General features: G+C 40.8%; 1 protein-coding gene across 6 annotated transcripts in view; it reads left to right on the top strand.

The window, feature by feature from the left end:
• SEPTIN5 (septin 5) overlaps window positions 1-22855 on the top strand; it is a 117754-nt gene that overhangs the window by 78682 nt on the left and 16217 nt on the right. For all 6 annotated transcript variants that reach the window (XM_073628939.1, XM_073628942.1, XM_073628930.1 and 3 more), the window contains 8 exons: window positions 3211-3307; window positions 3677-3763; window positions 9570-9693; window positions 9777-9911; window positions 13666-13783; window positions 17340-17441; window positions 17986-18082; window positions 22499-22634. In XM_073628939.1, the coding sequence (XP_073485040.1) occupies window positions 3211-3307; window positions 3677-3763; window positions 9570-9693; window positions 9777-9911; window positions 13666-13783; window positions 17340-17441; window positions 17986-18082; window positions 22499-22634 (896 nt within the window). The remainder of the gene's footprint in view (window positions 1-3210; window positions 3308-3676; window positions 3764-9569; window positions 9694-9776; window positions 9912-13665; window positions 13784-17339; window positions 17442-17985; window positions 18083-22498; window positions 22635-22855) is intronic.

Raw genomic sequence — 22855 nt, 5'->3', positions numbered from 1 at the left:
AGCAACGGAAAAAAATCTGAAATGAGGGGAGGATTGAAATAATATAAGAAGGACTATGCGAAAAAGATGAGACACGATATATATGTAGGGAAGAAGACAACAGATAGGAGCTGATAGGATCCTGTTATCTAGGAACCCTAATCTTAGGCCTAACCTTCTCTGAACATGGTGGCCAGTGAATGATTACACTTTGTGTACATAAGATGCATTTGTACCTTGCACGTGTGCAATTTGTGTACACATTTGCGCTTGTTGGTAGCTGTGAACTGTACCAGGGCTGTATTAACCACATAGGAATGCAAACATTGTTGTGACTATAAATGCGTCCTCGGTACACACAAGACAAATATAAATGAATGGGTCTCATTGTTCTGCGTTCCTCAAGCTTTCTGGAGTCAAGACAGTGGGGTAAATTTACTAAAACTGGAGAGTGCAAAATCTGGTGCAGCTGAGCATAGTATCCAATCAACTTTTAACTTCAGCTTGTTCATTGAAGCTTTGACAATAAAACCTGGAAGGTGATTGGTTTCTATGCAGAGCTGCACCAGATTTTGCAATCTCTTGTTTTAGTAAATCAACCCCAATGTAACCAGTGCTTTCTCTACCACCCTAAAATAATTCCTACACTGCAGAACACTAACTGCCTTAAAGAGGAAGTAAAACCCTGATGGGTTTTACTTCTTCTTTTTCCCCTGCAAAGTAAAAGCATAATGGGCTAGTATTCATCGCATACTAGCCCATTATGTGGCACTTATCTGCAAACGAAAGCCTACGTTGTCCCCGCTGGTGGCGACATCCATCTTCGCCCCTCTTCCTTCCGGGGCCGTGGACTCCGGCTCTGTGACCGGCCAGAGCCGCGTGACGTCGCTCCCGCGAATGCGTGTTGGAGCCGTCAGTCACGGCACTTGCGTGTGAAGAAAGGGCACAAAAGTCAGTTTCTTCACTGCGCATGCGCTGATGACATCATCGGCACACTACAAGTTAATATCTCCTAAACGGTGCATGTTTAGGAGATATTTCCACTACCTATAGGTAAGCCTTATTCTAGGTTTACTTATAGGTAAAAGTGACAATGGGGGGTTTACAACCACTTTAATAGCTGATAACCATGTGTTTTATCCAAATTGTTCCACCAAAGCTAATACTGTCCAAACAAACTATTGTGCTGCCAGACAGAAGTGACCTGGATTTCCTGTGGGTCGCCTAGGCCATGATCACAACCTTACCCCCACTGATAACAAACCATGAAACGACTGACAGGACAGGATGTGTGTATTTCACATGCCTGCAGTGCTTTGGGAGATATACAAAAGTAATCATTTAATTTCATTTGATTACATTTAATGTCTACCCACCCATAGACTTTATATTGAGAACTCTGCAGTCTGATTTACTAAGCAGTGTCTACAGTGGCCGTGCTGCTTGCAGAAAATGGGGTAAAAGTGGACAGCTTTGTCCTTAAATATCTTGTATAAGGTGGCTTGGTAGATTAATATGAGGTGTATTCTCGGAACGAACTACAACACATAACAACTCGTCCCTATAGCACTATTTTTGTGTTATAGCCATCACTTTTCCTCCAAGGTAAAGCCTGTCTATTAATGAGATTGGGCCTTTTACATGTATGGATCTGTCATTTATTTATTACAGGTACTTATATAGTACTGTCACTTTACACAGCACTTTGCATATATATATTGTACATTAAAGTGGAGTTCCGCTTAAAAAAAAAAAAAAAAAAAAGAAAAGTCAGCAGCTACAAATACTGCAGCTGCTGACTTTTAATAATCGGACGCTTACCCGTCCCAGGGTCCAGCGATGCGGGGGAACGAAGCCCCGCTTGTCTCCCCCTCCTCTCTGCGGCGCTGGCACTGTAACTGTGGGCGCCCGGCTGTGGCTTCACAGCCGGGCATGCACTGCGCACACGCGAGCCGCACGGCGCGCCATGACTGGCCCGGCAATCATCTGGGACCTGTGACGTGTCCCAGATGATTGCCGAGAGGGAGGGGGAGAGGTGAACTTGTTTCCGGTGCTGCGGTGAACCGGGAGGAAGTGGGAGCTGGGACCCTCTAAAATAAAAGGGTTTTTTGATTCCCCCCTCAAACAAATGACATGCCAAATGTGGCATGTCAGGGGGTCACCTCCCCTTAAAGCGGAAGTTCCATTTTTGGGTGGAACTCCGCTTTAACAGCAGTCCCTACCCTTAAGCAGCTTACAATCCAAGGTCCCTAACTCACATTCATACACACACATACTAGAGCCAATTTAGACAGAAGCCAATTAACCTACCAGCATGTCTTTGGAGTGTGAGAGGAAACCAGAGTACCTGGAGGAAACAGGCACAGGGAGAACATGCAAACTTCAGGCAGGCAGTGCCGTGGTTGGGATTTGAATCTTTTCAGTTGTTCAAGGTGTGGGTTGGGTCATGTGTACTTTCAACACAATGCATGCACAATATGGCACAATACCAAGAGGAGACTATTCTCAAAGCTGATCTCCAGGGAGATAGAAACATACCATGCAATCCAATTTCATTATATAGAACTAGCACAAGTACCTGGACCTGTCTTGATAGTAGCCTCCTGTAATCCCTTGTACAGTGGTATTTGGCTTGGGAGAGGACTCTCTTGCACAATGCAATCAGTTTAACCATGTGCACTCCTGTTCTCTCACTGTCCAGTCACAGACTCAGGCGAATCCTAAGCCAGACTACAGTATATCGCTTAAAGCCCAACTCCAGGATGTAAGGAGCCCTTGCAGTGGGGCCACATTAGCCTTGCATTGTATGTGAGGAGGTAATAATGAGACCACAGACTAGAGCTCCTTAGAGAAGAGGCTTCGTGGGACTGGTTGCACACAAAGAGGAAGCCTGTTGGAGCAAGGAATTAGGTTTGTAGTGCATCTTTTTCCTTATCCCCTAATTAAGGAGCATTTAAGCCTGCAGTGTGATATACAGGGAGGTCTAGGATCTGTCTGCACTGTTTATTGGGGTGCCAGGATCACAATACTTGCTAAACAGAATTCCAAATCCTTTGGCAGGTAAAACAACACACATACATTACCTGTGTATTTAACTGTATGCCTTGAGTTCAGCTTTAAACACACAAACTTGTCTGGGTGAGAGCTGGAAAATGTTCTACAAATCGATGTGTTCATATAATTATACTATATATTTTACAAATTCCAGCTAATGAATATTTCCTCCCACAGGACCAAGAAAAGCAATATGTTGGGTTTGCAACATTACCCAATCAAGTCCACCGGAAATCGGTGAAAAAAGGATTCGACTTCACGCTTATGGTTGCAGGTGAGCAAAACCTGTAACATATCCAACACTCCACATACCATGCAATGGTTTTGTAAAATATGTCCGCCACAAGCGTCAGAATAGATGTCATAAATCCATTCCAGTCAAACTAATCCAAACACACCATGCTGGTACCATGATACATAGGCCTACAATTGTTCCAGCATATTGGTGTTTCAAATTTGTGATTCTATTGTGAATAAGTGATTGAAAATTTGTGTTTGCAGATGACCTAGGGTACATTTGACAGTATATAGTATGGCTGTGTATTCATGACACTCACACTTGAATTTTATTATGGAGAGAGGTGGTTTGCTAAAGCTTGGACTAGGAAAAGACTAGATAACTTTGTTTTTCTTGTCCCCAAAGGAGAGTCCGGCCTAGGAAAGTCTACCCTGGTCAACAGCCTGTTCCTGACTGATCTCTACAAGGACAGGAAGCTGCTGAATGCAGAAGGTAAAACAGCCATCTTCCTCTTTGTTTCTCTGAGTCACTGTGTAATTATTACCTCATACAATGTTTTATTGTTCTATACTGTATATGAAACCTATTACTTTGGTACACGTTGTCATGGTGATATCTCCCAGCAGCACCCTAACATATAACATGTAACATCTTCAGAAAGGTGAACGTATCCTTTAAGGCAGGGATATGCAATTAGCGGACCTCCAGCTGTTGCAGAACTACAAGTCCCATAAGGCATCGCAAGACTCTGACAACCACAAGCATGACACCCAGAGGCAGAGGCATGATGGGACTTGTAGTTTTGCAACAGCTGGAGGTCCGCTAATTGCATATCTTTGCTTTAAGGTAAAACTTGAACACTTTAGCCCAAGCAGCGTTTTTTTTCTAGTTTTGTATAACTAGGGCACAGGTTGGGTACAGGGGATTGGTGATAAAATATACTTATTATAGTAATATATGACACATTCTTCTATTCTGAATTTCAGTTTCATGTACAGACACTCAGAGGAATACTGTCCCAAAGCTGACTCATGTGCATCCTGGCATAATATTAATTATCATAGATATTTATATAGCACCGAAAACTGTATACAGAGTTTTTTTTAGATACTGCACATTCATTTCACTGCTTTTAGGGAGCTTACAGTCTAAGGTCCCTATCTCACATGTATACATACACACTCACTAGGACCAATTTGATCAGCAGCCAATTAACTTACCAGCATGTCTTTGGAGAGTGGGAGGAAACCCACACACAGGGAGAACATGCAAACCTCATATAGATAGTGTTCTGATAGAGATTTGAACCAGGGACCCCAGGGCTGCTAGACAAACATGCTAATCACTGTACTGCCCACAGTATTTCTGTACAGCCATCAGCCTGCAGGGGGAGAAGGTGAATGATTGGGGCATCTATTATGATTGGGGCGTCTAGTGCCTCTGTCACCCATTGGTGTAAAAAACATACACTATATTACCAAAAGTATTGGGATGCCTGCCTTTACACTCTCATGAACTTTAATGGCATCCCGGTCTTAGTTGGTGGGATGAAGTGTGTCTATGGGAATGTTTGACCATTCTTCCAGAAGCGCATTTGTGAGGTCAGGCACTGATGTTGGACGAGAAGGCCTGGCTCGCAGTCTCCCCTCTAATTCTTCTCAAAGGACAGTCCTGACCTCAACTTGATAGAACACCTTTGGGATGAATTAAAGCGGAGACTGCGATCCAGGCCTTCTCATCCAACATCAGTGCCTGACCTCACAAATGCGCTTCTGGAAGAATGGTCAAACATTCCCATAGACACACTCCTAAACCTTGTGGACAGCCTTCCCAGAAGAGTTGAAGCTGTTATAGCTGCAAAGGGTGGGCAAACTCAATATTGAACCCTACGGACTAAGACTGGGATGCCATTAAAGTTCATGTGCGTGTAAAGGCAGGCGTCTCAATACTTTTGGTAATATAGTGTATTTATTGCCTTGTTCTCCGTAGGCTTCTTGCACACTGCAGCTTGAAAAAGCTCAGTACAGTTTTTTTTTTACTGTGCTAAAATACAGCAAATTAATTGTAATGTGCCTATGCACACAGGCGTGTAAACAAGCGCCGTGCATTCTTCATTAAAAAAAAAAAAAATAGAAAAATCTGCATTATTAGTCAGTAATATACGCCTCATGTGCGCAAATGTCTATTTACATAATGTGCAGATCAAAAACACTAGAATAAATTTGCGCGAACACATATGCATGAAAATACGCGCAACTACACACAAACAATTATCGACTGGAAAAAGTAGATGCTCAAACAGGAGCATCGTGTGGAAGAGGCCTTACTGTCCCCTATTCTTCCGTTTGTCTGCTTCAGAATACATATGTACATATATATATAAAAAACTAGGACCGTGTAGGACAGCCACCATTAGACAGACAGAAAGACTGAAAATCATACTGATCAGTGTACTGTGTGTTATTTTAAACTTCTACTAGCTATGTAACATGAAGTCATATACAGAGTGGGCACTATATTAGGTATACCTGCTTATTAATGTACGTAGCCAGTGAATGACTAAACCAAGCCCTGTTGAAGAGAATGTATGGTAGCATTAGAAGGCCATTTCTGGTTCTATTCCTTTCAGCTAAGTGATGGACAGAGCTGCAGTGGGTATGGGATCACCAAAACTGTACCAGACGCAGGGTTGGGGTAGACTGTACATGACACCATGGATAAAGCCTGTCTTGTGCCAGAGTTTCAGTATGGTGGGAATGTAATGGCCTGGGTACATTAGACACACAGGCTCCTTAACATAAACCAGTACCATCGGAATGCCCGGGCAGAACAGTATTCTTACTGACTTGATGTACCCCTTTATGGATTCTAGATAAAGGTGCCTAATAAAGTGGCCACTGAATGTATTAGACCATTAGTATCTGATCCCCTGCGCTACTATGTATATACTAAGAATATACAGTAACCTATAAAGGTTTACTTTGAATCTCACATAAGGCTTGCTGCAATACACCAATATGTGTTCCCACATAGACTCAACTGTAAATATTAAATATAGTGAAGTGCTACACCTCTATTAGACCCCTTTCACACTGAGGCAGTTTTCAGGCGTTTTAGCGCTAGAAATAGGGCCTGTAAATCGCCTGAAAACTGCCTCCCATTCTAGCGATTGCGGGACGTTAGGAAAAGTCCTGCAAGCAGCATCTTTGGGGCGGTTTGGGAGCGCTGTATACAGTGCTCCCAAAAGGCCCCTGCCACTTCAGGCACTTCAGAAGCACCACAACATGGAAGTTTTTAACCCCTTCTTTGGGGTTAAAAGTGCCTGTTAGCGAGCGGCGCTAATGGCTGGCACTTTCAGTGTGAAAGCAGCCTTAGTAAAATCAATAGTGGATGTGAACTGTGCTAACAATTAATACACTCCAAATGCATGATATCTTTACAATAGCGGTAATACCCCCTATTCCAAAAAAGAAAAAAACACTCAATAGCTGATAAATATTGCCTACAGTGATAATAAAAACATATAAAAAATAATGACAATGAGTGAATAACACACACACGCTAGATGATTTTTAGATGTATAACACCTCTTAGGCCTCATATACACTGCTGCTGGTAAATGGACTTTTAGGAGCACGTTGGGCATTTTTTTCAACTGCCCCAGAACTCTCCTCTATGTTATCTTATCAGTACATGTACACAGGGTGGTTTATAGTTGTTTCTAGGCATTTGAATTTAGAGGCCTTTTTTGGAAAGCAAGAAAATGAGTTCAGACGCTGAGTTTAGAGGCATTTCAAGCGCCAAACGCTTCTAAACGTAATAACTCACGTTTAATCGGGCTTCAATTACATTTTTGGCTATTTTGAAAAAAAAAATTACATTTTTTTTTTTGCAAACGCTTCTAAACGCAAACGCGGCAAAACGCCGCTAAAGGCGGCATGTAAACGCGGCAAATCAGACGTTTTAAACGTGGGTTACTATCTGTCAAGTTAAATCGTTCAGGAGAGGTTGTAAAAAGGTCCCATGTATATTAAGCCTAAGTGACAACATTCTGTGTAATAAATGCCTAAGATACAAAAATAAACGTGAACAAAGTCCTTACAATCAACACACTTCTGTAAGTCTGGTGTTCTCCATAGGTCACCAACTGTGCCTCTACACTGTTTAAAATATGCGCTCACCTCATGTACAGTATAGGCCTTGAACAGGTCCATATAGACCTTCCCCTTAGGGGTGTATCTCCAATGGCTGGCAGCTGCCCTGTTCCAGGGACAATTGCTTCAATGTGCATTCTCATTGAAGCCTGCATAATGATTACTGCAGTTTGAAGAAAGTGTACCTGGAAAAGGAGTAAAGCTTTCAGTCATTGGAGATACACCCCTAGATTTATATCAGGGGTCACCAAACTTTTTAATCAAAGGGCCAGTTTACTGTCCTTCAGACTTTAGGGGGGCCAGACTGTGGCCAGCGGGAATAGAACATTTTCCAGGCATCAGTGAGAATAAACAGTGCCCCATATTTGGTAATAGGGGGAGGAATAGTGCCCCATTGTTGGTGACAGTGATTATGCCCCATTTTTGGTTTCAGAGCAGAATAGTGTCTCATATCAGTGGAATAAATTGTGCCTCAAGGTCCAGATAAAGGGCAGGCAAAGGCCCGCATCTGCCCCCCGACCGCAGTTTTGAGACGACTGGTTTATATGGACCTGTTCAAAGTCCATATATGAGGTGAGCGCATATTTTGTATGGTGAAGGGGCACAGCTGGTGACCTATGGAGAAAACTAGATTCACAGAAGTGTGTTAAATCTAAGGACTTTGTTCATGTTTATTTTTGTATTGTGAGCATTTATTACATGGAGTGTCACTAGGTGTTATATATCTAGTGTGTTTTTTTCACTCATTGTCATCATTTTTGATATGTTTTTTATTATCACGGTAGGCAATATTTATCAGCTATTGAGCGTTTTTTTTTTGGAATGGGGGTATCACCACTCTTGTAAAGATATCATGCATTTAGAGTGTATTCATTTTTAGCTTGATTGACATTCACTATTGATTTTACTAATAGAGGGGTAGCGCTTCACTATATTTATTATTTACATTAGACCATTAGACTGTAATGCCCTGTTCTTTTTTCTCCAAATAATTTTTATTGGGAAATTTCAAGATATAATAAATCTGGAAAATCTGGTGGAAAAAAGGATGTAGGGGGTTAAGAATAGTCTCCTAGTTCTGTGACTTATTCAGTGGAGGCAAGTGGTCTCAGTGGATGAAGAGATGTTTGTTCTATAATCATAGTCACAATCACAGGTAGGTTGAACACAAAAAGTTGTTTCCTGATTTTTTGGTATTGTTTCGTGGTGACCCACCTAGAATGGGCTTGCCTAAGTGGAGTATCATGTGGGCTATTTAAAAGTCAGTAGGAGGGAAATAAAGTCTAGAAGACTGTATATAATGCACTATTCTTGTTTGAAAAATTCGAAAATTTAAATTCTATTGGACAATCGAGTAGCAATCAGCAGGGCAGTGGTGGTAGGGGGTATCACCACCACTCTTGTAAAGATATCACGCATTTAGAGTGTATTCATTTTTAGCTCTAGAGTGTAGAGTGTATTCATTTTTAGGGATATTTAAAGTCAATAGGAGGGAAATAAAGTCTAGAAGACTGTATATAATACCCTATTCTTGTATGAAAAATTAGAAAATTTAAATTCTATTGGACAGGGCAGTGGTGGTAGGGGGTATTACCACTCTTGTAAAGATATCATGCATTTAGAGTGTATTCATTTTTAGCTCGATTGACATTCACTATTGATTTTACTAATACAGGGGTAGTGCTTCACTATATTTATTATTTTTGGTATTGTTTCATGGTGACCCACCTAGAATGAGCTTGCCTAATTGGAGTATCATGTGGGCTATTTAAAGTCAGTAGGAGGGAAATAAAGTCTAGAAGATTGTATATAATGCCCTATTCTTGTATGAAAAATTAGAAAATGTAAATTCTATTGGACAATCGGGTAGCAATCAGCAGGGCATTGTTCAGACTGTATATAAGCACCTTAGGTTTAATAGATGAAATACTTTGTTTTTTTCTGGGCACTTTATGAACTGGATCTAAAATCATTTAGTGAGAGCTGATTTATATAAAAAATTATAATTCGGGAAACAATTGTGGATGATGTGTGCGTGTATATATATAAATGTTCATTGATGTGCCATTATTGGAAGATTCAACTCCCCTAGCAACTGTACAATGACTAAACCTCTCTGGTTTATCCCGATTGCTTCCCTCTAGAAAGAATAAGTCAAACAGTGGAGATATTAAAGCACACAGTGGACATTGAGGAGAAGGGAGTGAAGCTAAAGCTGACTATAGTAGATACTCCAGGCTTCGGGGATGCAGTGAATAATACAGAATGGTGAGTGCCATGCTCAGACTAGTGGATATACAGTAACTGGTTGCCTATCGTGATCCTGTATAATGGCCTTTCTATTTCCACAGCTGGAAGCCCATTACTGACTACATAGACCAACAGTTTGAACAGTATTTCCGGGATGAGAGTGGACTGAATCGGAAAAACATCCAGGATAACAGAGTGCACTGCTGCTTGTACTTCATCTCACCTTTCGGACACGGGTAAAGAAGGAACGGTTTCTTCTCCGGTGTATTCTGTATATAAGCTTTGCTGTGTTTCAGTATGTTCCTCTTCCTTGTGAAAACAGTACAATTTATATAGGCTCAGCTATGAGGATCGAGAGGATAGGATTACAATGTACAAATGTATCAAAGGTGACTACGGTAACTGTAATAATAATGTTTTCTCTAAGGTGTCCCTGAAAAGGACTCGCCACGATTTGAGGTTAGAAGAAAGGACGTTTAACCTTAGATTAAGGAAATGATTCTTTACTGTTGGGGCAGTAACAATGTAGAGCTTCTTCCCCCAGGAAGTGGTACTAGCTGAGAGTGTTGACAGTGTCAAAAAACTTTTAGACGTCCTCTGCAGGAAACAGAATATACAAGGCTGTGGGAATTGTTGGAAAATAATAATCACACACATACTGTACACACACGCACACACATACTGTAGGTTAATCTATATGGACCTGTGTCATTTTTTTAATCTTATAAACAATGAAACCAGACTAGTTGACTAAATCAGTGACAGAATATGTCCTCATGAAAACATGAAATTTAACAGTTTATTGAAACCTGATGATCTAACTCATAAATATATCAATATATCCTTAACTGTTTTACTGCCACTGACATACTACATACGTTGGTGGCAGGAGGGTTTGCACACACTCCTTCCAGCTGAAGTTGCTGGGAGTGTGTGTAAATCTGACAAGCCCGCTGTCAGATGTCGGCTGTCCGATCCGACGGCTGTTCAGCCACCATATCGCTTCCACACACCCTGGTGAGTGCCGGTTCCCTCCCCACTTATGTTCCCGCTATGTTTCTAGTGCTCTGCGTGCCCATCGGTGAACCGCATTCCTTTAGCTTCATTAAAGGGCAGGAGAAACTTCATTGGATCTTTTACACCAATGATGTCTTATAGAGAACCTGTCACTAAAAAATGCTTTACATAGGGGATTAGTTGCTAAAAAATTAGTAAAAAAAATTAAAAAGTGTAAAAAAACGAAAGTTACACCCAAGCACTTAAAATCAAACCCCCCCACCCCGACACAAACGTGAAAACATAAGTGTACATGCCAGGGGTGCCTACAAACAAAAACAGTGATTGTGCTACACATGTTACATATCACTGTGCAATGATTCTAGGCTCAGTATTCCTGGGTTAACTTTAATCTGATTACTTGTATGGGCTTTTAAAGAGGGGGGCTCTGATCTCAGCTGAATAAGGGGCTTGGAGAGGTGGGAATAGAGACTGCAGGGGGGACGTGTCAGTAGGAGGTAGAGAAAAACCAGTACATTGATCTTCCCAGTGAAGAGCCATGAATGGGGTGCTTCATCACAAGTTTGACCATTGGATTACAGGCAGGCTGTGCTACCACATAGAATACAAAGAAGAAAACTCACCACACAGGGATAGCTGACTGTTTGAAATAGTAAAGCAGGGGGACTGATAAGATCACCAGGTATTTCACACAAAGTAAGCAATGCAAAGAGAAGAGGATACTTCTCATAAAAGTACATGGTACAACAGACACATATTGGCAATATGAAATGTTGGGGTAACATACTTTAAGAGAATCTGACTTTCTGTCTAAGCAGTTGCTAGGTTCAGGTTCAGAGGATCATTGTGATTGCAATAATAAACAAAAAGCAGATGCCCATGGGATTAAGCATTTATTTTAAGATCCCATTAAATACTGCAAACATAAATTAAGTAAAATGCAGTCGCCTATATAAAAGAAAACAAAGGGGACCCCCAGCACAATTTAATGCTAGACAACTTATAGAAAACAGTCACTAATCACCTTTAATTATTCTGTCTGCTTTATGCTACATGCACACAACCATAAAAATTAAATTAGTTCTTTCTTTATGAATCTGAATTTGGTGTATTGTGTTCAATGGGGACATGCACATAGGCGCATAACATGCTCTGCATTCAGATCTGTAAAAAAAATTGAGAAATCTAAGAACATGCATTTTAGGCATATACACATATACAGTACATAGATGCAAAAAGTGCATTCTGTGATTGCAAACAAAGCAGGAAGATATAGAGCTAGAATTATATGCATTAGAACGCATATGTGTCTTTATGTATCTAAATGCAAGTACCGTATTTTACTGATTATTTACGCAGGAACTTTTGTGCCAGAAAAACCATGCTTATATGATCAGTAAAATTCTTATGCCATTGTGAATGTACCCCACGGCAGATGAAAGGTAAATCCCTGTTTTCCATGAGTTATTGTACTTGATTGCTGTTTGTACTTCAGCGTTTCACAGTTACAGTGCATTCACTGTTTTGAGTTGGCATTAAGAAATATATTTAATACAGTACAGTTGTGCCTATTCATCCCAGTGCAAGTGCTTGATCTGACTCTGTGGTTGCACTGGTTGTACTTCGTTTTCATAACCAGCAGTACCAAAAATGTAGCACTTTGCACAGGGCCCTGCATAAGACTTTAACAATTGGAAGTGCTTAATTACCAAAGCTATAACACAAGGAGCAGTATAGTTATTTTAGCCACGTAACTGCTATTTGTAAATTTTTTGCATTGGTGCATGGCAACCATACAGTTTTGAGCTTTTAATTTCAAAGTGGAAGTAAACCCTCCTATCAATTTCAGCCAAGGAAGCTGCCATCTTGGCCTCTGTTTAATGTTCAACTGCCATGAAGCTGCACATGTGATCAGTTATGACTCCAGTCATTGGATGGTTTGACGGTTTGGATGAGAGCACCACCATTATGACAGTTACATTTCCGGCATGTGCCGGGAATGTAAAGTTTTTCTGAAACTGTTAAATCAGTGGGTTTACTTCCATTTTAAAGCGGAAGTAAACCCATTGATTTACCAGTTTAAAAAAACAGTTACATTTCTGGCACTTGCTGGGAATGTAACTATCCCATTGTTTGTGCTCTCAACCAGAATGTGAAACCATCCAATGGCTGGTGTCATAACTGATCACATGTGCAGCATCATTGCTGTTGAAGATCAAACAGAGGCCAAGATGGCAGCTTCCTTGGCTGAAAACAATAGGAGGGTTTACTTCCACTTTAATGGAACAAGCTAAGGCTAGAAGGTTATTGGTTACTCTGTATACCTGCTCCAGTTTTAGTTAACCCCCCCCCCCCCCCCCCCAGTTTCTCTTTTTTTTAAGCTGAACTAAAGGGATCAATACTCACTTTTCTGAAGGTCAGTCACCGGCACCAGTTTTTCCCCATTGGCCGGCGAGGGATGACGTTACTCCTGTACATACACAGTAGCAAATTATTCCGGTACACAGGGATTGGCCCGGCCACTGTATGCTGAGCTGCGCATACACAGCTCAGTTTACATTTAAGGGATCACTGTGAGTACCAAGGTGGATGTAGTTTATTGCAGAAAAAACATTGCATGTCCCTTCTGCAATAAAAAGCCTGCCTGCTCATAGGATGTAACAGCAGAACTTTAGTTCCACTTTATCTCCTTTAGCGATTCAGCTAATGGAACATATAGTGAGTCTGATAAAATAATCTTACAAAGAACCTAGAATGAGTATGTTCTGCATCAATTTGTGTTAGGTAATAGCTTTTTTATATCTATTTGTATATCACACTTACTCATCATTATTGCAACAAGATGAGCAGCTTGTTGAAAAGCCCAGCATCACCTTCAACTTTTTTGAGTTTTAGAGTGGAGGAGGGTTAGACAGGTTTTGACTAGAGTTGGGCTTTAATTGTTCTCTCTCTGCATGTTTTTGTGTGTTTTAGGCTTCGGCCAGTGGATGTGGCATTTATGAAAGCTTTACATGAGAAGGTTAACATTGTTCCTTTGATTGCCAAGGCTGACTGCTTGGTACCAAGTGAAATTCGCAAGCTGAAAGACCGGGTGAGTCCAACTATTTAATAGCTATGCACATAGACATGTTGTGGCTACAAGGAAAAGTAAATGGTACATTGGGCCTTGTGGATCCTTAATAGCACTGGGCCTCTTTCTATATAGATGTAAATAGCTGTCAACTGAAGGTATACTATCAGAGAATTAGGAGATCAGCTCTAGCTTAAAAAGTTTTTGAATTATTGGTCTACAGCAGATCTTAAGAAGCCACGCAATCTAGAAATGTTGATGTATAGTGCTCTCACAAAGTGCAAATCATTAGTCACTGTCATATGTGTGTACAAAATTAGACCATAGGAGTTCGGGGGAACTAAAGTGGTATTTTACTGCTTATGCAGTTTGGGTACAAAAAGGTTTATTATTACAAAAGTATACAATGAAACACACAAAACATGAATGTATCCTTTTATCAGTTATTATTATTATTATACAGGATTTATATAGCGCCAACAGTTTACGCAGCGCTTTACAATATAAAAAAGGAGACAATACAGTTATAATACAATAAAATACAAGAGGATTAAGAGGGCCCTGTTCAGAAGAGCTTACAATCTAATAGGGTGGGGCAGGTGGTACAAAAGGTTGTAATTGTGGGGAATGAGCTGATGGAAGTGGTAGCAGATTAGTTGGAGACGTGATAGGCTTTCCTGAAGAGATGAGTTTTCAGGGATCGCCTGAAGGTAGCAAGAGTAGGGGATAGCCGGACAGGTGGAGGTAGTGAGTTCCAGAGGATGGGAGAGGCTCTGGAGAAATCCTGGAGACGAGCATGGGAGGTGAAGACGAGAGAGCTTGAGAGTAGGAGGTCTTGAGAAGAGCGGAGAGGACGATTTGGGTGATATTTGGAGACATGATTGGTGATGTACCTCGGGGCAGAGTTGTGAATGGCTTTGTATGTTGTGGTTAGTATTTTGAATTTAATTTGCTGGGTGATTGGGAGCCAGTGTAGGGATTGGAGTAGAGGGTTGGCAGACACTGAGCGGTTGGTAAGGTGGATAAGTCTGGCAGCAGCATTCATGATAGACTGAAGAGGGGATAGCCTATGGAGAGGTAGGCCAATGAGAAGGGAGTTGCAATAGTCAAGGCGAGAGATAATAAGGGAGTGAATTAGGAGCTTGGTGGTTTCATTTGTTAAAAAGGGGCGAATTTTAGAGATGTTACAGAGGTGAATTCTACAAACTTTTGACAACGATTGAGGCTGAAATGACAAGTCATAGTCTAGGATTACACCTAGTACCCTGGCGTGAGTGGAGGGACTGATAGTTGCATTGTTGATTTTGATGGAAAAGTCATGGAGGGGGGGCACGGGCGGGGGGGGGGGAATATTAATAGCTCAGTTTTAGAGAGATTTAGTTTTAAATTAAAATATGATTACATCTTGTAAAAAAAAAATTATAACAGCAAAATACAGACCACGTCGAGATAACCAATTCGTATAAATATGTACCACACACCAAATCGAGTAATCATACTAGTATAATCTGCTGGCTGGTAAATTATAACATTCCTGATAATATGAGTGCATAGGATTCTGTGCTGTTTCAATGGTCATCTGTGGCTCCGTGTATCAAAACTCCAAACACATTAGCTGTAACATACAGGGATACAATGTAATACTGACATATAATCACACTCATAGGTTGGACTTGATGGACTTGTGTCTTTTTTCAACCTCACCTACTATGTAACTATGTAATGTTTAGGAAAGTACCCATTTCAATTCAGTCTCATGCATGGAAGCATAAAGCATGAAATGCTATTTTGTAACAAAATTTGTTGAGTCTGTATGGCTCAGTTTACAGAAATATGCATGAACAGATTGCAAGGTAAATAAGTCAAGATATGGAATTTAAATTGGTAACTTTGTTGCTGGAAATTGTCCACTTTCCTTGAGTGATGTAATAGGAAACTTTTTTGTATCCAAACTGCATAAACCCCCACCCTGACTGTACCCCCGCTCTGAGGGTCTTGTATAAAAGTTGTAGAGGCTTAATACCCGTAATACATTTTTTACAAGATGAATTAAATAGATACATAGTAGGTGAGGTTGAAAAAAGACACAAGTCCAACCTATGTGTGTGATTATATGTTAGTAATTTTACTGTAAGTAATTTTTTCTATTCTGAGAAATTAGACTCCCTAGTTTTTATATTTTACAGTGTGATGTGTGTGAACTGCCCCTCAATCTTGTGCTAAACAGAGCCACCATTGACTTTCCTGTACAATAAATACCTCTCAGTCCTACCTTAAAGTGTATATCCAGGCATTATCCAAATTGTAGGAGCAGCAGTGTTTTGGCAGAAAAAAAAAATGTCTGATGCGTGTAAACAGGTGTAAACGTGTCTAAGTGTGTGTTAATGCTAGGTTTGTTTAGCACTTGAGCATTAATTCATTTCTATGGCCAGAATAAATGATTATTCTGGCCAATGAAATGAATTAACAACCAAGCGATTGGCGCACCTAAATGCGTTACACGTTTTTACAAGCATCAAATGTTTTTTCTGCAAAAACGTTGTTTCTAAGAGGAAAGGCATCTAGGAAAGCTGTGTGCATGAGGCCCAACTCTGTCATGCGACACTGTACCCAAATTCATTTTTTTTTAGACTGAGCTTTCTTTTTGGTTGTATTTAATAACTGCGTTTTTTTTTTTACTTTTTACTATACCATTTTTAATAAAAAAAATTTCTATTACTTTCTGCTAAAATATAAATGCCAGAATAGTACGGAAACCCCCAAAATTACCCTTTTTTGGAAGGTAGACACTCCAAGGTGAATTATATTTTTTTGCAACAGTTTTTTGGACATGAAGAAACACGCTGGTATGGAGGGAGTTAAACATGGGCTTTGAGAATAGTGTACTAGATACATTATTGTACAAGTCATACACAGAAGAAGGAGGAAGTGAAGGAGTTAACATACAGGGCAGGATGGATGGGAAGGTTCATTTTCAGATGGGCAGGATAAAGATGGTGAGAGGTTCATTTACAGGTCACTAGGGACAGTATTGATATACATGTGTGGATTGAAGGGGGGCGGGAAAGGGTTAGAAAAAATCTTTGTGTCACTGCAACAGAATGAATGGATCTGCAGCTGCTGACCCGTTCATTCTGTGCCTATTCATAAATACTGATCTCCCTCTGTGCCTATTGTCGGGGGAAGGGGAGGGACCAGCACTGTGAATAGTACCATGTGATCACAGCAATCACATGGTACCCAGCCCCTTGGATCAGCTGGGTACAGGGTCTCTGTATACCCATCTGTCTAATGAGAGCTTGAAACACAGCAGCTGCCCAATGCCTATTTATTCAATGCCATTCATAAATGACTTTGGATAAAGAAAGGGCTGTCGATGCACAGTTCAAAAATGCACCACAATAAGTGGTTAAACATAATTTGTGAGCAGACTGTTTGGGAGTCAAGGCAGCAACATTGTTTTGCTGGTAAAGGTATCAAATGTGAAGCGGGACCTATTTGATGAGACTTTTCAAAGAATTACCTTTGTCTGGAAAGTTTTCTGTATTTCATGGCAAGCCTTTCTGTACTTTGACAGGTCAGAGAGGAAATTGAAAAGTTTGGAATAAAAGTATATCAGTTCCCGGAATGTGACTCAGATGAAGATGATGAATTTAAACAGCAGGACAAGGAACTGAAGGTAACACAAGACACCATGACTGAGTGTGCCATCTTCTTTGCATGCTGCACCGCCGAACCCATGGAGGATGCTAACACAAATAATTTAAAATGTGGAGAATGAATTTGGTCCTTGCAAGGCCCACTTATTAGTAAACTACTTACTTTACCCCCATCTTCAGCATTGTCAGATGTGACGTCACTGTGTTTCAAGCAAGATTCCTAGGGAACGATAAGTTCCCCAAATCTTATGAGAAGACACTCTAGCAGAATGTAAGAGCATCTCCTTCCGAGGTATGGGTTCTTCGTTATTTCTGGGATCTTTCCAGAAGGACCTTGATATCACTCATGTCTAGAAGAACATGTGGGTAAAGTAAGTGTATGTTCTAACTTTTTTCCTTCCAGGAATAATTTTGTTCTTATAACCTTTAAAACCGAACCTCACATTTTTGCTGCAAAGTCCTCTTTAATGTAAAATATATTGTACTTGCCGCACTGTAAAAGCTGAAGTGTATTACTTGTGTCTCTTGTCCGAAATAGTAAAATTCATCTGTTTTGTACCTAAGGAAAGTGCTCCATTTGCTGTAATTGGAAGCAATACAGTGGTAGAGGCCAAAGGTCAGAGGGTACGAGGTCGTCTCTATCCATGGGGCATTGTGGAAGGTAAGTTATCAGTTATGAAGTTTGCCTAACTTAAGTCATTCAAGTAAGTCAACTGGAACATTCAAGAAGCAGAACAGTTATATATTTTGTAGGTTAATCTTATCAGTACAAGATATTAAAGCTTTATCATTTTTATTATGTGCAGGTGTGGAAAATACAACACATTGTTGTCATTTATTTAGTTTGGTAAATATACTGTAAAATATGACATATTTACATTTTCAGCCAACAGCTGGCGCTCTAGGCTACTTATTCCATGGGTAAATTGTCTCCCCATTACCTGTTTACAGTGCTCAATAGCTTGAACTTAAAGTTGGATGTAAACCCTCAGATATACCCAGTGAAGTGAACAGTTTCAGATGACACACAGAGATAAAACAAATATCCCTACATAAGTTTTACATGTACAGTATCTCATAAAAGTGAGTACACCCCTCACGTTTTTGAAAAAATTGTATTATATCTTTTCGTGCCAACACTGAAGAAATTACACTTTGCTACAATGTAAGGTAGTGAGTGTACAACTTGTATAACAATGTAAATTTGCTGTTTCCTCAAAATAACTCAACACACAGCCATTAATGTCTAAACCGCTGGCAATAAAAGTGAGTACACCCCTGAGTAAAAATGTCCAACTTGGGCTCAATCAGCTATTTTCCCGTCTCGGTGTCATGTGACTCATTAGTATTACGAGGTCTCAGATGTGAATGGGAGCAGGTGTGTTAAATTTAGTGCTATTGCTCTCACTATCTCTCTCTGAGGGAACCATGAATACCAACATGTACTGTGACATACTGAAGCAGAGCATGATTCCCTCCCTTTAGAGACTGGGCTGCATGGCAGTATTCCAACATAACCAAATATATCTCCAAGACGACCACTGCCTTGCTAAAGAAGCTGAGGGTACAATACCCTCCTGTGGTACAATACACTTCTTCCAGAGCTCCTTCAGGTACCTGACCCCACCATTTGGATATCTCAAGGTATATACCTACTGTCACACGTCCTCCGTAATGGGGAAATTAAAGCGTTTGCTCAACTGAAAACAGAATTTAACCTCCCCAATTATATGCTGTTCCGCTACTTCCAGGTGCGCCATGCCCTACACACTCAATTTATGGGCACATATCCCACTCTATCGTCCCTCAATGTACTAGATGTGCTATATTGGGAAGGACCCTGGCAACTCGTAACTGTTTTTTACAGTATGCTTACTACTCCGGCTGCAACTAAATTTGCATACTCTTATTAAACAGCGGTGGCTGGATGGCGTGGGAGACTTGGAGGATGAGGATTGGGGTGAAGTGTTAGAAACCCCCAGATTGGTGCCCCCCAAAATGGCCGATAGACTCACGCAAACTTATATTACGCACAGAGCATACCTTACCCCGCAGTGCCTGGCTAAATTCTAACCCTCACGCAGCTGTGTCCCAGATGCCTGATTTCTGTCGGCACCTTTGACCATCTTCTATGGCAGTGTCCCCGGATTCAGGGTTACTGGTTGCAGATTGTCCAGTTTTTACACGACCAAATGGGCTCACCAGTGTCGCTGGATCCCAAGCAGTGCCTTCTGGGCCTTTTCCCGGATGCCAGTATAGACAAATACACGCTCCAATTCCTACATGAAACGCTATTTTCAGCGAGAAAGCTCATAGCTCAGAACTGGATATTGGCAGCTGCCCCTACGTTTGCTGCCTGGCTCGCTGAGATTAATAACTCCTTACCTTACAAAAAGATAAATTACGTGAATAGAAACTGTCCAGGTAAATATAATAAAATTTGGGATAGATGGTTGCAGTCCTCTTTAACCTGTACCTCCTAGATCTGACCTGCACCTTACATGTTAGCACGGTTTTACTCTTGTCTCCTATATTGTCTGTATAATTACACAAACACTATGTGATTACCGATTACTTTGGTAATATTTTGACACCAGACTTACTTTGTTCTTTTTGTTTTTTGGGTTCGAGAAAGGGTTTGCCTTTCATTTTTTATGCAAGTTCTCATGTTTTGTCTATTGGGATGAAAGACTCTACTTACTCCTAACCTTGTATTGTACAATTGTCCTGTATAACTCTTTTGCACAAAACTCAATAAAACTTTTGTTTCAAATAAAAAAAAAAAAAGAAGCTGAGGGTAAAGATGATGGACTGGCCAAGCATGTCTCCAGATCTAATCCTATTGAGCATCTGTGGGGCATCCTCAAATGGAAGGTGGAGGAGCGCAAGGTCTCTAACATCCACCAGCTCCATTGTGTCATAATGGAGGAGGGGAAGAGGACTCCAGTGGCAACCTGTGAAGCTCTGGTGAACTCAATGCCCAAGAGGGTTAAGGCAGTGCTGGAAAATAATGGTGGCCACACAAAATATTGACACTTTGAGCCCAATTTGGACATTTTCACTTAGGGGTGTACTCACTTTTGTTGCCAGCGATTTAGACATTAATGGCTATGTGTTGAGTTATTTTGAGGGGACAGCAAATTTACACTCTTATACAAGCTGTACACTCACTACTTTACATAGCGAAGTGCCATTTCTTCAATGTTGTCACATGAAAAGATATAATAAAATATTTCCAAAAATGTGAGGGTGTACTCACTTTTGTGAGATACTGTATATCTGTTGTCTTCAGCTTTCTAGACTCTTTGGAAAGTGCACATCCTGTTAGAAATTTTCCTTCCTGTTCCAGCAGTGGGAGGGGAGTCTGGACTTACACTGTGTGTGAGCTGATTGGAGGAAGGGGACACCACCCCCCCTCCACATAGGCAGAGGAAGGAAGAAACTTGCAGATCTGTACTGTGAATAGACAAGCTCTCTGCTTTTCTGTCTCTAAGTTACCTCCCTGACACAAATTTCTAGCTGCTTTTATCTCCTGTGTCAGAGAGCTTGTCAGAAGCTATTAGCTGATAACAGAAGAACGGAGCAGCAGAAAGACACGGGACTCAGGGCTTTGGAGAGAGATAGGTAAACACTACAGATATATGTGTCCAGGTCAGATTTCATGAATGGGGTTTACATCCACTTTAAGTTTATGCACACAGACAGTTGAACTAGTCAGAGGAGAAAGGAGAAAAGACTATACCCATCTCTTTCCCTCCCAGGCTGCTTTGTTCATACTGGGCCATAAGGAGATTTAGTCTCTCACTTTCAATCCTGATGCCTTTGGCGATCAGGACTATTGTAGAGGGTGAATCAGGGACACAGACAGCATTAAAAACCTGACAGTGGTTCTAACCCCTCACTTCTCTTTGAAAACAAACAAAAAAAATATTTGCCTTTAGTTATACTTTAGGGATTGTTCATGTGTACAGTATACTATAGCCTTAGGGTTTGATAGTTGCAGTGTTTTCGAAATCACAGTGGCTTTTAAAGCAGGTTTGACCCAAAAAAGATGTCAGCCCGAAGGTACTGGTATGTGTCTGTCATGGGTTCCTAGGAGCAAATAGTGTAATCATCTTAATCTTCCATTCCATCCATTTCAACCGACAAACCTTTTCCCAGGGAGTCCCACCTTTGTTTCAGCAATGGCAGTAGTGATTGGTTGTTAAAGTCCATTCAAATTGTTTATGAATTCTGAACACTCATTAAAATGTACATAATGTAAAGGAAAAACATATAATACATCAGTTTAAACAAAAATATAACCTCTAAGAAAAACAAAATATAGCTGACCCAATTGCTCAAAAAGTTTGATTTATTTGTATGCTTTGCACACCCTGGCCACTAGGGGTAAATTTTTTTTTTCTGCCTATATAATGCCAATTGCAGAGCTGACCTGCCATTAGATTGAACATATACACTGTCATTCATTAGAAGGATTTCCCCTTCCAAGCATACACTTGGGCTTCTCAGCTCAATATGCTTCAACAATGTATATTCTGCCACTCTAAACCTGTTTGCACCATCAGCACTATCTCCAATAAAGTACCCCCCTCTGTGTATGATTTATAAAAATAAATGCTACAGATACCCAATTTCAAAACCGTGATCGTGATCACATGACTGGCCGGATCTTTCCTTTATTCCTCTGAGAGATGCAGCGGGAGGGGCCAAGATTCCCCCACTCACGTCAGTCGGGAGGGGAGGAGAGCGGCGGCTGGTCATGTGATCGCAATCTCGGCTCTGAAATGAGGTATTTGCAGCATTTGTTTTTTATAAATCATACACAGAGTGGGACACTACAATAGTAGTAAATGCATGCCTGTATAAAATATCCGGTTTAAGGGCTCCTGTACATGGATATGAACATGGCTCTATTATAGTGCATCCATGCACATAGAAGTATTTAGCTCTGTAATTTAGCATCAAACACACTGCAATACTTGAACAGTTCCTTGATTTTGTAGCCTGTATGTCAATATAAGTGGGTTGTAGTCCTGTTTGCTTCTATTCACACATGTTCCCTGTTTGTCTGCAGTGGAGAACCAGGCACACTGTGACTTTGTGAAGCTGCGAAACATGCTGATTCGGACACACATGCACGATCTTAAAGATGTAACATGTGATGTGCATTATGAAAACTACAGAGCACAGTGCATACAGCAAATGACTAGGTATGTCATATATTTGTGGTGGTGGTGGATTATTACATGTGCTGTATGAAGGGAGCCGGGGAGTGGTGGATTGTTACATGTGCTGTGTGGTGGAAGCAGTGGGGGTTGTCACGTGTTGCATGCTAGAAGTTGGGGGCTTGTTACATGTGCTGTGTGGTGGGACTGGGAAGGAGCGGATTTTACATGTGGTGCTGGTGAAGGGGGGGGGTTACATGTGCTGT

Source organism: Aquarana catesbeiana, linkage group LG01, assembly GCF_042186555.1.
Source record: "Aquarana catesbeiana isolate 2022-GZ linkage group LG01, ASM4218655v1, whole genome shotgun sequence".
NCBI classification, from domain to species: domain Eukaryota; kingdom Metazoa; phylum Chordata; class Amphibia; order Anura; family Ranidae; genus Aquarana; species Aquarana catesbeiana.
This window is presented reverse-complemented; position numbering and strand designations above follow the sequence as displayed.